The sequence below is a fragment of the Gastrolobium bilobum genome, unplaced genomic scaffold (genome assembly GCF_033153095.1).
Source record: "Gastrolobium bilobum isolate Gb01-03AN ecotype WA unplaced genomic scaffold, APGP_CSIRO_Gbil_v1 utg25654, whole genome shotgun sequence".
NCBI lineage: Eukaryota > Viridiplantae > Streptophyta > Magnoliopsida > Fabales > Fabaceae > Gastrolobium > Gastrolobium bilobum.
In genome coordinates, this window is record NW_026896382.1 from 86,329 (window position 1) to 100,742 (window position 14,414).

At 38.1% G+C, this 14,414-nt stretch overlaps 3 protein-coding genes across 3 annotated transcripts; 2 read left to right on the forward strand and 1 right to left on the reverse strand.

The window, feature by feature from the left end:
• The first annotated feature begins 1,332 nt into the window (after positions 1-1,332).
• LOC133299478 (putative clathrin assembly protein At1g03050) lies at positions 1,333-3,567 on the forward strand. Its single transcript, XM_061498941.1, has 2 exons — positions 1,333-2,011; positions 2,462-3,567. The coding sequence occupies exons 1-2, from the start codon at positions 1,333-1,335 to the stop codon at positions 3,565-3,567; spliced, it is 1,785 nt and encodes a 594-aa protein (XP_061354925.1).
• A 576-nt stretch (positions 3,568-4,143) lies between these two features.
• Positions 4,144-4,971, reverse strand: LOC133299487 (large ribosomal subunit protein eL42). Its single transcript, XM_061498951.1, has 4 exons — positions 4,875-4,971; positions 4,607-4,786; positions 4,429-4,503; positions 4,144-4,341 (listed from the first exon to the last, which is right to left on the reverse strand). Exons 1-4 carry the CDS (start codon positions 4,875-4,877, stop codon positions 4,282-4,284), a joined length of 318 nt encoding a protein of 105 aa, XP_061354935.1. The 5' UTR covers positions 4,878-4,971; the 3' UTR covers positions 4,144-4,281.
• Positions 4,972-6,791: 1,820 nt separating this feature from the next.
• LOC133299484 (uncharacterized) lies at positions 6,792-10,656 on the forward strand. Its single transcript, XM_061498948.1, has 6 exons — positions 6,792-6,948; positions 7,058-7,133; positions 7,556-7,651; positions 8,014-8,530; positions 9,101-9,236; positions 10,200-10,656. Exons 1-6 carry the CDS (start codon positions 6,832-6,834, stop codon positions 10,398-10,400), a joined length of 1,143 nt encoding a protein of 380 aa, XP_061354932.1. The 5' UTR covers positions 6,792-6,831; the 3' UTR covers positions 10,401-10,656.
• The last annotated feature ends 3,758 nt before the right edge of the window (positions 10,657-14,414 follow it).

The window sequence follows — 14,414 nt, forward strand, 5'->3', positions numbered from 1 at the left end:
TTACTATCACTTTTACATCACGATAATTAAATCAATGGCTTTCAAGTAAACTGGATCTCACTATTTTTTCTCTTCTCTGTTCTCTCTCTTCAAGTTTTGAAATTCAGTGTTCTTAAAAATCAGTTATTCAGATATTACCCTACGATACAAAAATTATAGTAAAAGTCGGAAGATTAAATTGGTAGGTGATGTAACCTGTCTCTATTATAATTTTAGAATATATTTTAAATCATTCAGCCAACCAATACTACAAAAAAAAAAAAATTGTAATAATTTTAAACCTAACTAAAATTAGTCATTTATGGTTTTTGATAGACTTAAACGAACTAAACTTTATGTCATCCAATAAATTTTCAATTTATCCGCACAAAAACTCCTTCAAAGACATGAAAAGTCAGACTTAACATTACCTGTACAATAACCATAGTAATAATCAATCTATATTTAACATAATAAATTTGATATATAATTGGATTGTAAGGGGAAATATAAAAAGTGGAAAATTTTAGCATTCATCTGTAATTAGAAAGCTTAAGTTGGTCATGGTACCCTAGAAAAGGTCAGAGGGTGATGAAAAAAATACAAGTTAAGCATTTATGGGAAATGCATATATGTCATGACATCTCATTTCGTTCCCGTATTTTCATGCAAGAAAAACGGGCAATGGATGGCCAATTTTGTTCCTGGTAGTAATGCTTGACCCAGAGAGGAACAGAAGGAAGGGAAGAGGGAAGAGAGGATAGATAGAAACTCCTTCTGTACTTCTTCATTCCTTTTTTTCTTTTCTCTCTAAACATCTGATTAAGGAAAATAATAATACTTTTATTTCAGAAATCTTTCTCTTCTGGGTTTCATATTTTTCTACATGCAAGGATATCCATAATCAGTTGAGGTTTATGACACAATAATCACCTTTCTTTCTCTTAATTATTGCCCCTCTGGTGCTCTTGAAGCAGGTAGCAATCCGTTTTTCCTCTTGGTTTTTTTCATCATCCCTTATATACCCTTTCTCTGTTCAGTAATCTTTTTTTGTTTTTATATAAGAAAAGAAAATTAACTTTTGGATTAACTTTTGGAAGAATCTCTATTTTTCCGATTATATATAATATAACATGAAGCTAATGTTACACATTTATTTAGTTTTCAAATTCGAATAATCTGAAATGTCCTGTATGCAAATTATGACAAGTAGTTTAATAAATTTGGAGGATGTAACAATCTTCAACATATTTTTACAGGTCATATTCAACCAATTTCAGAGCTCCAAAGTTAGAGCATTTAACAACCAGATCCTGACCAAATCAAAACAAGTCCTAAAACCTAGAATAAACCATGTCTCAAAGCAAATTAAGAAAAGCCATTGGGGCAGTGAAGGATCAAACAAGCATAGGTCTAGCCAAGGTGGGAAGCAGCAACTCACTTTCAGACCTTGATGTGGCCATTGTGAAGGCAACAAGGCATGATGAATACCCTGCAGAAGAGAGACATGTTAGGGAGATTCTCAGCTTAACATGTTACTCTCGGGCATTCATCAGTGCATGTGTTAACACCCTCTCTAGGCGTCTAAGCAAGACTAGCAGTTGGACAGTGGCTTTGAAAACACTAGTTTTGATTCAAAGGTTGCTAACAGATGGTGATCATGCTTATGAGCAGGAAATATTCTTCTCAACCAGGCGTGGAACTCGCCTTCTCAACATGTCTGATTTTAGGGACCAGTCAAAATCTAATTCATGGGACTTCTCTGCATTTGTTCGCACGTATGCATTATATCTAGATGAAAGGCTTGAGTACAGGATGCAAAACAGGCGTGGAAAGCGTAGCAGGTTTGGTTCTGATGAAGATGAGGAGGAACCAAGGGAAAGAGAAAGAGATAGACATAGAGAAAGAGACAAGGATAGAGAAGTCAATGTGAAAGCCACACCAGTGCGTGAAATTAAGACTGAGCAACTATTTTCCAAAATGCAGCATTTGCAGTTGCTGCTTGAACGCTTTTTAGCTTGCCGCCCCACAGGTTTGTAATGATTAATAACAAACAAATTTGCCTGATAAGGCTGGAGAGTCCTCCCTGTTTGTTTTCTTTGCAAATAGATAGAATTAAGAACCAACATGCATCTTAAAAAATGCTAAGGTTATAAAAGATCAAAATCCTTCAGGTTGGGTTCACAAAATGGCCAATTTTATTAAATCACATTTAAGGAATCTTGCAATAGAAGGCACATAGCAACAATATTTGCACACAAAATGTCATCTATTTTCTTTCATTTTGATTGAACAGCTCATAAGTTTTTCAGTTCATAATGAAATATCCAATGCATTGAATTCACGTTCTTAGTAATAACTGTTATTTTAAAAATGCAGCCACTTGTAACATTGTTCAAGATGAGTAATCGTGCATTCTTTCCATATAATGATTATATGCACAAGCATAAAAAGCAATCTCATGGTTGTTTCACCTTAACAGGAAGAGCAAGAACCCATCGAATTGTTACAGTGGCTCTCTACCCCATTGTGAAGGAGAGTTTTCAAATATATCATGACATGACAGAAATACTGGGCATCTTAATTGATCGTTTCACTGACATGGTAGTACCAGAATGCATTAAGGTGTATGACATTTTCTGCCGTGTTGGAAAGCAGTATGATGAGCTAGACTTGTTCTATAGCTGGTCCAAAAGTATTGGAATTGCCCGCTCTTCTGAGTACCCAGATATTGAGAGGGTCACCACAAAGAAGCTAGAGATCATGGATCAGTACATCAAAGAGAAGTCCCACTTAGCACAAACCAAGAAACTTAATACCCAAGAAGAAAAGAATGAAGAAGAAGAAGCTGAACCAGAAGAGGATATGAATGCAATAAAGGCACTGCCACCACCAGAAGAATTCCATGAAGAACAACCAGCAGAAGTGAAGGAAGAGATAATGGAAAAAGAGCCGAAAGAAGAAAAAGTGGTGCAAACAGAGGGCGATCTGTTGAATTTAGAAGATGATTTCGTGACAAATCAAGAACATGGGGACACACTAGCCTTGGCATTATTTGATGGCGCTGCACCAGCAACAAGTGCCACACAAGCTCTTCCATGGCATGCTTTTGACGATGGGGCAGATTGGGAAACAGCACTGGTCCAATCAACTAGCAACTTGTCTAACCAGAAGCCATCATTAGGTGGTGGCTTTGATACATTGTTGCTGAATAGCATGTATAAACAAGCAGAAACAAATGCAGCTATGCAGGGACTCAGTTATGGGGTTAGTGGCAGTGCTAGCAGTCTGGCACTGGGGTCAGCTGGAAGGCCTGCAATGCTAGCATTGCCAGCACCACCAACATCAAGAAGCGGTTCAAGTTCAGCAAGCACAGATCCGTTTGCAGCTTCATTGGCCGTGGCACCTCCAGCTTACATTCAAATGTCAGAGATGGAGAAGAAACAGAGGTTATTAATGGAGGAACAGGTAATGTGGCAGCAATATGCAAGGGCTGGCACGCAAGGACAAGTGGCATTCACACAAACACAACCTAATAATACTTACATGGGAGGGTATCCACAAAACTACGGGTATTATTATCATTAACAAGGAAAAATTCTCATTAGTTTGGACTGACCCCACTGCCTCTCTTTCCCCTCTTATTTATTGCAGTAAATCTTAATTGGTCCACTAGAAACGCTTGTCTCTATACTTCTACTAGGAGTAAGGGTGAAAACTATCTTTAAATTAACGATGTATTACAATTGATCACTCAGGAAAGTGTAAATTGTGTTGCTCTACTTTTCTAAACCCCCCCCCCCCCCCCTCTTCTAGTGACTAGAATCGCAGTGATTAGATACAGATCGCAAACTTTAACAAATGTTCACAACTTCACGTTATAATTTATACACCAAAAGAAAAAATGTTCACTTGACAATGATAAATTTTTCCTAATATTTTAGTAATAGAACCGTTCTAAGAGAAACTCGCACCACCACGGAAAGATATTAAAGTTTCCGGGAACCAGTGTAACAAGTAATGCATGCAGCTACCATATTCTTCATGTACCAAATAACAAAAAGGGGTAATGTAACATCCCAAAAAAAATAAAAATCTAACGCATTGTTGTATGCCTCAGGGTTCCAATAAAGTAATCAAACAGGATTGAATGAATTGCAACAATTCAAGGAAAGGAAGAAACTCCATTGATATTAGAACAGTACCGAACATAAAGTATTTCAGAAAATTTTAAAAAACCAAGCAAAATGGATAAAAAAAAAAAAAGGAAAAACAGTGAAACTTCAAATTCTAATTCTACACCTAGAACAGAGAGGTTCCTTTTCCCTTCTTGTCACCGCCAATCTCAAAGTGCTTGCACCTCTGCAAAACAAAAACATAAACCAACCATTACCCACATAACCCACATGAAAAACAAAAACAACATAACCACACGAACAACGTGGTTACCTTGATAGCATGTTGGGAGACATGTTTGCAACCCTGGCACTGCAGCCTCAGGACAATTTTCTTGGTGGTTTTTGCCTAATTAACAGACAAAGTCAAAAACATAATTAGGTTATAACAAATAGCAGAACAACACATTAGGGCACCCTACCCTCCAAATAGAAGGTGCGTGCAAACCTACCTTCTTGTGGAAGACAGGTTTAGTTTGTCCACCATAACCAGATTGTTTCCTGTCATAACGGCGTTTACCCTGAGCGGCAATGCTATCCTTACCCTTCTTGTATTGGGTGACCTTGTGAAGGGTGTGTTTTTTGCACTCCTTGCTCTTGCAGTAAGTCTTCTTTGTCTTGGGAACGTTCACCTACAACAAAATGAAAATCAAATGCACGTTGAACAATTTGTAAAACATGAAATTGAACTTGAGTGATGGAAGAGGAGCTTGGTCTTACCATTGCGGCGTTGATGGTTGAGATCGCTTGAGTAATTGGAAAGGCGTAGAAGGATGCACGATTCCTGAGTTTTAATGGCTTTGGCAATTAGGGTTCTTAGTTGGGCCTTCTAGTACAAAAAAAAAACTAATATGGTAAAGTCTTTTTGGACGATTTTTTCGGCCCAAATCAAATCCTTTCTCGCAAAAGGTTGAATTAATCATGGACTGGTTTTATTTTATTTGCTACAAGAAATGTAATTGCGACAAAAAAAACAATAAATCAGTAAAAGAAAAATATTAACAATATATATATATATATATATATATATATATACATGCTTTCTTTCTTTTTCATCACCTGTGTACCATCGTAGTTAAAATTAAAATTTTAACTAAAATCGAAAAAAGAATAAAAAATTATAAAATATAAAATTTTAATGTAAAAAAATTCATAAAAAATCGTAAAAACATTTAGAATTTGATGAAATCATTTTGATTAAAAAAATCATAAAAGTGTAGATCTAAATTGAAATTTTATCTAGCAAGTTAATATCTATTTTTTTTCACAAATTCAACAAACTAAAATTTTAAGAGTTTTAATCTTGCAATCGTTATTTTGAAAGAAAAAAACATAAATAATCATCACTTCTATCTTCAATGGCAGAATAAGAAAATTTTGTAAAAAAAGAAGAAAAAAAATTGAGAAAAGGTTATATTTATCTCTATTTTAGAATTATCACTCTTACTATTTTTTTTTATTATTGGATCAATTTGAAATCAACGGTTGAAAAAAAGAAAAAAATAATTGTTGTTTATTTCAAATTAATCCAACGAGAATATCAATTTGAAATCAACAGTTGAAAATGAGAAAAAAAATAATTATCATTAATTTCAAATTAATCCAACAACAATATTAATTTGAAATTAACAGTTGAAAATGAGAAAAAAATAATTATTATTGATTTCAAATTGATCAAATAATAACCAATTATATTGTAATTAAGGCTAAAATGATGGTAAATATAAGGACCGCCTTCATAAAATTATCATATAAATAAAATCAAAAAAAAAATTCGAATTGTATTTACACACGAGAAATAATAAAATAAAATTAAAAAGCCGAGTTTGAGAAAACAAGTATATATTATATTATATTTCTCTTAGGTGTAAGATAAAAAGTTTATATAAAATTAAGGAGAATGAATTCTTTTTAAAATGTAGCCAAAAAAATATAAACAAATAAATTTATACTTTCACATTATGCATTGTTTACTATCATATTTTTTTTTTTCACAAGTTTAATTTAGTAAACATTTGTTGCCAAGACCTGAGCTTTATGAATTTATCTCATAAACTAAGATACTTTACAATTTAACTCATATTGTTTTATATTAATTTTGTATTTATTGATAATTTGATATAACATAACTGATAAAAAAAATTCGACTTATCTTCTATTTTATTTTTCTTCCTCGTATGATGAGTTTCTTCTAATAAACAAAGTCTTTAATGTTTCTTGCTTATCATAAAAAAAAAAAAAATATCTTTAATGTTCACAAAGTGAACGTAGATAAATTATTTATATTCGTCCCTAAAACGACATTGTTTTGGGTTGAAAAATTAATAAATTATAATGAAAAAAATTATTAGAACCCTCAAATAAATTATAATTATAAAAAAATCTTGATTTCTGTGACGTCGTTTTGGACTCACTGTAGATAAATTATATACATTAATAAAAAACAAATCCATAAACAAATGAAAATGGAGTAGATTTGCATTAATTATTTAACAAAGTAAGAAAAAAAAATTTAATTAATTTGTCGAGAGAAGAAGGTCCGCGAGAGCAAGTAGGGTTTAAGGAGGGGACTGGGAGCACTGAAGATCAATCGTTAAGTGACACGCGTGCAACTCCATCGTTAAGGTACAACTACACAACCTTAAAACTCTCACATCCATTGTCTGAAGGTATTAAGATGGATGAGTTGTCACCGAACCAGATTGTTGTTGTTCATGGGATTGCTAGTGCTGGCTCAGTGGCTTTAGCCACAGGTTTCACATATCCTCTCGATACCCTCAAAGTCCTCACTCAGGTTCTCACTTTTTCAAACCCCCCCCCCCCCCCCCCTCTCCTTTCTGTTTCATCACTATCATCATTTCTCAATTGCTTCAAACTTGTACCTTTTCTTTGTTTATTCACAGGTTGGTTCCAGTGCCGCTAGAGAATTGAATGCTGCCGAGGCTTTGATCAGAGTATTCTCCTTGTCGGGTAATGCAGGTATGCTGATTTTTTTCCTTATGCACATGAGGAATTTTCATTTTAATTTTCTTGTGGGGTTATTGTATTGTTGGTTGGAGCTAGATTTAAATGTGTGTATGTATAACTGACATGGGAATGCTGTGTGATAAGTTGCTATGTTCCCTTGCTATTTCCATGGATACTGTAGGTAATTGGACTGGACCAAATCATTTTTTTTTCTCATCCTTTTTCTTAATCTTCGAAAATCTTGAGTACACTTGATGTACTAAGTAGTTTGTGCACTGGATCAATAGAAAGTGACAGTTGTTTTGGCATTTCTCAGATTTGGTCCCATGTTGCAGGTTTTGTAAAACTAACTGCATGTTCCCATTGGCTCAGTGCATAAACTCGATATACACCATATCTTAACTCAGGTGTCTTGTTATATTTTGGCATTTCAGGTCTGTTCAGTGGTTTTGGCTGGTTGGCATTTGGAAGGATTTTTGGTCTGGGAGCTCGATTTGGGGTTTACGAAATCCTGAAAGCTTATTGCAAAGGTAATTCCTATGTTTTTCTTTTAATTCTTTTTGTGTTAGTGTGATTGATATTCTTTCTTTGTTTAAATTTTCCTTTTCATTAACATCCATAAAAGAAAATAGCACTAGTTTGTTATGAATGAATATGACATGTTTCTCGTCATATTAATCATTCAAGATTTAAGTTTTGGTATGTCTGTAGATTTTGTAGCAATGTCTGATTTAAGATGCCCTTTGATTATTTGACCTAATGATCGTTAGCTTGGGTTTTCTATTTTTTCAATACCTTGTGGAGTTTGTTATTTGTGAATTACAGTCTTAATAGTGCTTTTATTTTTTGGGGCGGTGAATGATTTGGGTGCTCACAAGTGCATTTTTGGCAGATGGTCGAGAACTTAATTATATCTCTGGTGCTGAGGCTCTTTTGGCAGGCATGGCAGCTGGTGCCATAGAGACAATTATAAGCTCTCCTTTTGAACTCATCAAGATTCGTATGCAGGTTACCTCAGCTTCGTACGTCCCGAGCTCTAATTTTGCTTTGGAAAAGGGGGCCCGCACACCTTTAGTTGCAAGATTACTTAATGGCTGTTATCCAGACAAGAGGTCATTGAACCAATATGTTGGTCTCATCTCTACCCTCACAACAAAAAATACTAACATGACTGGTGCTTTATTGGAGTATCCATGGGCAATGACAGGATCTGGGAGGCCACCATCAGTTTGCAATGTGAGAAGGCCATCAGACATTATATCTTTGGAAGGATGGAGCACATTATGGAGAGGTCTACGTTCTGGAATTGTTCGAGATTCTGTGTTTGGTGGTGTATTTTTTTCAAGTTGGGAACTTTTGCACCGAGCAATGCTTGGGTGGAAAGCTGTAGGGATGGATCCTATACCCAGGTTCATCTTTGTGATTAATAAAATGAACATTTCTTTTGTATCATTCTTCCCGCTATTGGGTTTTGCTAGGTTTGTTTCTATGAAAGATAACTTCGTGAAAATATTCTGATTGGGAATTGGTCAAGCTACATTTGATGATCTACAGCTGATTATGTTTAAAATTTTGTATCGATTTTCTACTTTTTTATTTTCTTGTACATAGATTGAGTTGCAATAACTTTCTGTCTGATGGCTCATGTTCATTTTGAGGCCCTGTTCAGTAAACTATGGATAAGGTTGATGTGAACTAGTTTGATTTCTTTTAAGTGGATACCTTATCCTCTGCAGTTGCACTTCCCTGTAAATTAGTAATCTGAACCTAAAGTACTAATCTATATGTTCTCAATTGGTTTTTTGATTGGGTTTTTCATGTGATCCTCAATCTGATTTTTTATCTGCGATAAGGTCTGGTAGCTGTTGGACTCTTGATTTATATATATAGTCTTTTACTAGTGCTTTTAGACTAATTAATTTAATTGCAAGTAAGCTTAGTTGTCCTTTATTGTTTAATTGTGCTTGTTTCTGACTCAGCTTAAATGAAGAAATCGGTCCATTGTCTCCCTTGGCTGTTAGTCTTTCTGCTGGATTATCAGCTTCAGTTGCTGCCGCTGCTTCTCATAGTTTTGATACTGCAAGAACTAGATCACAGTGTACTGTGCTGCCAAAGGTATTATTAACATTACTAGTTGTTACTAAAAAGTTTGAAAGCCTTGTGAATTACAGTCGTCTTGTTTTGATTACTCTTACATGACATGTCAATTGCCTTAGTATTAAACAGAAAAAGGAAAAGTTGTGTTTGATTATATTCCATGTAATGATTTTGGTATTTTACATTTTTACTGTAATATTCTTTTCCCTAGAAATGCTTCTTCTTTTTTTTATATCCCAACTAAAAAAGAAGTTTTATTTGAAGGACAGAAGGATTACAAAGGACAAGTAGACTAAGATAGTTTCCTTAAACTAAACAAAAAACAAACACAACATTAATACAGAGTAACTCTTTAAAGTATAATCTCTCAGCATTTCAACCAAGGAGAAGAAAACCATATGCTGAAGATGCTGTAAAAATTATCCTTTCCCATATTGGGTCCAAGGTCAGAACTGTTATCCTTAAAGTCCAAGAACTCAGCTTGTTATTCATCCTCATATAAATTTTTTTCCTGTTTCACCCAATAAGATGGAGTCATTTCCCATTTCTAGTGATGTTCATCTATAGTCCCAACAAGCAACTGCAGGATAGCCTTTCTGTCCAAACAGCAGTTGAGTTTTATGTTTCCAGACTTGCTGATATCTGGTTAGTAAAATCAAACTTTAAAACTGAAGATAGTGGGACAAAATTATTTAATAATGTCCAACTAACTAAATTAAGCATGGTTCCCTGGTGGGTTAGTTTGGCATAAGTTTGTCTTCGTATTCCCATAATTCAGATTATCATATTTTTTCATTCAGACTTACAAGGAAGGCATACTTGTGGATACCAGTGGTTATTTACTTAAAGTTAATATGCTTTGTTCTTTACGGTGTCATGCCAAACATTGAGTAATATCTGAATTGAAATAAAAAACTGTAATTTCATGTGTTTCCAAATTCCAACAAATCTGATAGCAATTCACAAATTTTCTGGTTCCAGCATCTCTCTATGGAGAGAAGGTTTCTGAAGTGGACACGACCAGGAAACAAGTTTGAAAGAATTACTGGGATCCATCCTGCTGACAGGAATGTCTTGTTCCGTGGTATCGGGTTGCGGATGGCTCGCTCTGGGATTGCATCATTCATGATTGTAGGAAGTTATTTCTTTGTTGTTGATCATCTTGCTTCTAGTTTGACTTAATTGTCACATAATAATACCTTCCTTTTGGGTAATGTTTAATGTTTACTATTTTTTCTCCCAGAGAAAAGCAGTCACATAATTTAAATTGCTGCTCTGTAATAGTCAATAAAGAAAAATAGAAAGGAGATAGTACTTGTTGCCTACCCCAGTTGAATTTGATACTGGTGAGAATCAGCACCCGGATTGTAATCCAGAGAGAGAGAGAGACAGAAAGAAAGAACTGCATTTGTTCAATACATATAAGATAATTCTGAAATGGGGGATTTGCAATTGGGATTTGATTTTCTTATGCAAGAATTAATACCTTCCAATGACTGGTAATTAAATAAGATTTATATATTTTCTCCTTGTTTATGTATTATGGGTTCGCTTTTTCTGCAGTCATTGCAGATAAATTATCTGCAGTAAGCCTAATACGACGTCGTTTTAGGACGAAAATCATGATGTTTTTGTAATTTTAATTTATTTCAGAGTTATTAAAGTCTTTGTTCGGTCCTGGATAGACTGTATTGCTATACCGTAAAGTATGCGCTCAGAGATAATGTATATCAAGTGTATACTAGGCTTACAGCCGAGGTCCCAATCACTGCGCACAAGCAATAGGCTTATAGCCAAGAGGTGGGTGTGTGCACAGTGTGGGCAGAAGTAATAAATGAGTTCTGAAATCTTACCTAGGGTTCTTAGGCTCTTATTTATAGGATTACCTTCCCAGGATTGTGCCTCTGAAATCCCCCCATTGTAGCTGGATTCCCTCTTTCTGTTGGGGTGTGATCCTTATCTCATATCCTTTTAATTGTTTGAGGTTGTTGAGATGTAACTGATTCAATATCCCTATGGATATTTTACTAGGTAGTTGGGATATGATATTCATATCCATAACAGTTGCCCCCCAGCTCGGCATTCCGGGATCCTTGATGCCGAGATTACAGGTTGTCGTCTTAGGCTTGGTCGATCGGAGTTTACTCTTCAAATTTGAATCTCTGAGACTTTGGAGTCGACACTTGTAGTTTGTTCAAGTCGTCAAGATCTCGCTCACTATACTTCCTTGACGTTTGCACTTGAAGTCGAAGTTGACTATGTCGGATATTGCCCAAATTCTTTGCGGCTGTCTTTCGTCACGCTGGTCGAGTCGTCGTATCGGAAGGTGATACCCGGGCGATACCTGACCCCGGAACTCGGGGCTGGACCTTATCCTGACCCTTCGCATTTGACCATTCGCATCGTGTCTGCTGTGACGGTTATGGCAGTCCACGTGTTTCGCGCCCATTGGTAGTTCGTGCTTCGTGCAGTGCGTACTGCTTCAATTTTGCTCAGGTTATGATGAGGTGCTTTTAATGCTCCCAGGGTGAATTCCCAATTCTGCCCCCTTCCTCACTTAACAGTTTGAAGAGAAAACCCTTCGCCTTCGCGCCCAAGTCACTCGTCGCCCCTTTAAATACCATTTTCTCAACGGGTTCCAGACTTTACAGTTATTCATGTGGCAAATTCTCGTGGAGCTCCCCTTGCATCCAGTGAAGGTTTCTGTTCATTGAGTCTAGTTTTCACCATCTTTGCTCCCAAGTTCAGGTACCTTTCTGTTTATTTCGCTTTTCCCCGTTGCTCCGTTTTTGAATTGGGTTTGTACTTTCCTCTTTAAAGTGTTGAGGGTTCATAATGAGTGCCCCTAGTTTTTCCTCTGGTCCAGCATCCCAGCCAAGTGGCGTGGGGGAGGAGGAGGCGGTGAGCCATTTGCCTCGCTCTGTCCAGTACTGGTTCTTCGGTAGAGAATACACCGAGGAGGAGAAGCTTCAACAGCTTCTCTGTGGTCCTCGTGGGGACCTTCGTGGTTCTCACGGAGGCCGAGGTAGGAGGGGGAACAAGCCGAACTAGAGGGGGTCGTCAGTCACAACTTGACTTTGGCATGAGCAATCCTTCCCCAATGAATCCCTCAGCTCCTAGACTGAGCTCCCTTCCTGAACCAGTTCCGCTGTCCATTATTCTGCCATCTTCTGGGATGGCTTCTGGTACGAGGTCCGTTCTGGATCGGATTCCTCCTCTTGACCTGAGCGCTAGCTCATCCAGCCTCTCTTCGTCTGAGATTGGAATTCCTATGTCTGTCACCCCTTCCTCCTTAAAGGACTCTGCAACAAGTCGGGTTTCATTTATCGACCTTGTCAGTAGTTCGGATAGCTCTGTTCATCCCTCTTGGAGTTCGTCTTCGCCTCGTTCCGAGGCTGGTAGTCTCAGGTCGGAATCGGTTGGCATGTGTACTGATCTTTGTCCTTCATATTCCAGGAATATCGTCATGGACGGTTCGGACGCTCAAGATTGGGTCCTTCTTGAAGTTCTCCAAAGACGATCCACAATGTCTCCTTCCGAGGTGGCCCAACTCCCTGTGGGAAATCCCAACGGGGTTGATCTTCTTCCGCCTGGCGACTTTCCTGTATGTTCAGGTCCTATATTAGATGAGCCTCATTTCTTCTACTTTTACCGAGATCTTGTTACCAAACTAGGTATCCGGCTTCCTTTTACCGACTTTCAAATGTCAGTTCTTCGGCGTCTTAGGGTTGCACCCTCACAACTCCATCCAAATTCATGGGCTTTCGTACGGGGTTTTGAGCAGGTGTGTGCATACTTGTGCCTCCCCTGCACCGTTGCTCTTTTCCTCTTCTTCTTTGATGTATATACCTTCCGTACTGGCGTCGAGTCCAAGGCCAAGAAGGGATGGGTTACCCTACGAGGTAGTCCTGGCAGAGGGATTTTTATTCCTTACTCCCAATCTTTTAAGGGTTTCAAGGACGCCTATTTTAAGGTGGTATCCCGTTCTGAGTCTCTTCCCTGGTTTGCCGAGGAGTGGCTCGACGATGGCGGCATTTTATCTCGGTTTGAACTATACTGGACGTCGAGACATTATCAAAGGCGTCCAAAGGACTACGGCACTCCCTTAACTGCCCTTTCCAGCTCAGAACGTCTAGCGGTCCGAGTTCTTATTGAATATACCGACGAGTTCGGAGTTTTTGACTTAAGTCGGGTTGTAGATAAGTTTGGGGAGGATGCCATTTTTGAGCTCGGTATGTAGCTCATTTTATTTTTTATCTTTTGTTGTAGTTCATCTTACCTTTCAAATTGATAATCTGCATTTTGACTTTTCTTCTTTCCTTTGCAGTCAGCATGACCTCTGCCGAATACAAAAAGTTTTTGCCTAAGAAAACTGGAAAGGGAAAGTCAAAAGAGTCGGCCGCTCTTGAGTCTGGAGTTCCGAAGAAGAGGCAGATAGATTCCATACTCGGCGGCAGCTCGGTCGACGCCGGGGTGACCATGGTTGATGCTTCGACTCCTGTTTCGTCGCCGCTCTCAGTTCCCCCCTCAGCTCTCCCAGAGAATTTGGTCAGCCTCGAGCCTGGGGAATTATGGAGAACGGGGGTTTCGGACCGCCTTAGGGCCGTACTCAAGCCTCCTTCCGGGCTCATTGGGAGTTCGGGCTTGACCACCACTGTGAGGGCCATGTTAGCGCGAATGGAAGAAGATTCTTTGAAAACGATCTCACTGCTCCAGACCTTTCAGGATCTTAATCAGAGCCTCGATTTGTCTAATGCTTCTAACTCATCTCTTTCCGTCAAGGTAGAGGAGCTGAGCAAATCTAAGTCGACCTTGGAGGGCAGAATTCAAGAGTTGTCCTTGGCCCTGGATAAGACTTCGAAGGACTTGGAGGTGGTTACCGCCGAGGCCAATGACTTGCGTGCCGAGAAGGAGTCCTTCTCGGGGTCTATGGCGGAGAAGGTGCTCGCCTTGCTGACTTGCAGGCCGATTTTGAAGAGGCCAAAGCTGTGGTTGCAAGAGCCGCTATTCAAGCCTTCGACAACGCTATTGCTCAGGCTCAAATTCTGAACCCTGGCATGGTGGTGGATGGCATGGACGTATCCTACGAGGTGAAGGACGGCATTATAGTCCCTGGAACCCCAGATGCCGAGTCCGCTGATGAAGGAGAGGTCGGAACCGAATTTCGCGCCACTTCACCTCCTGCAGAAGAATGAA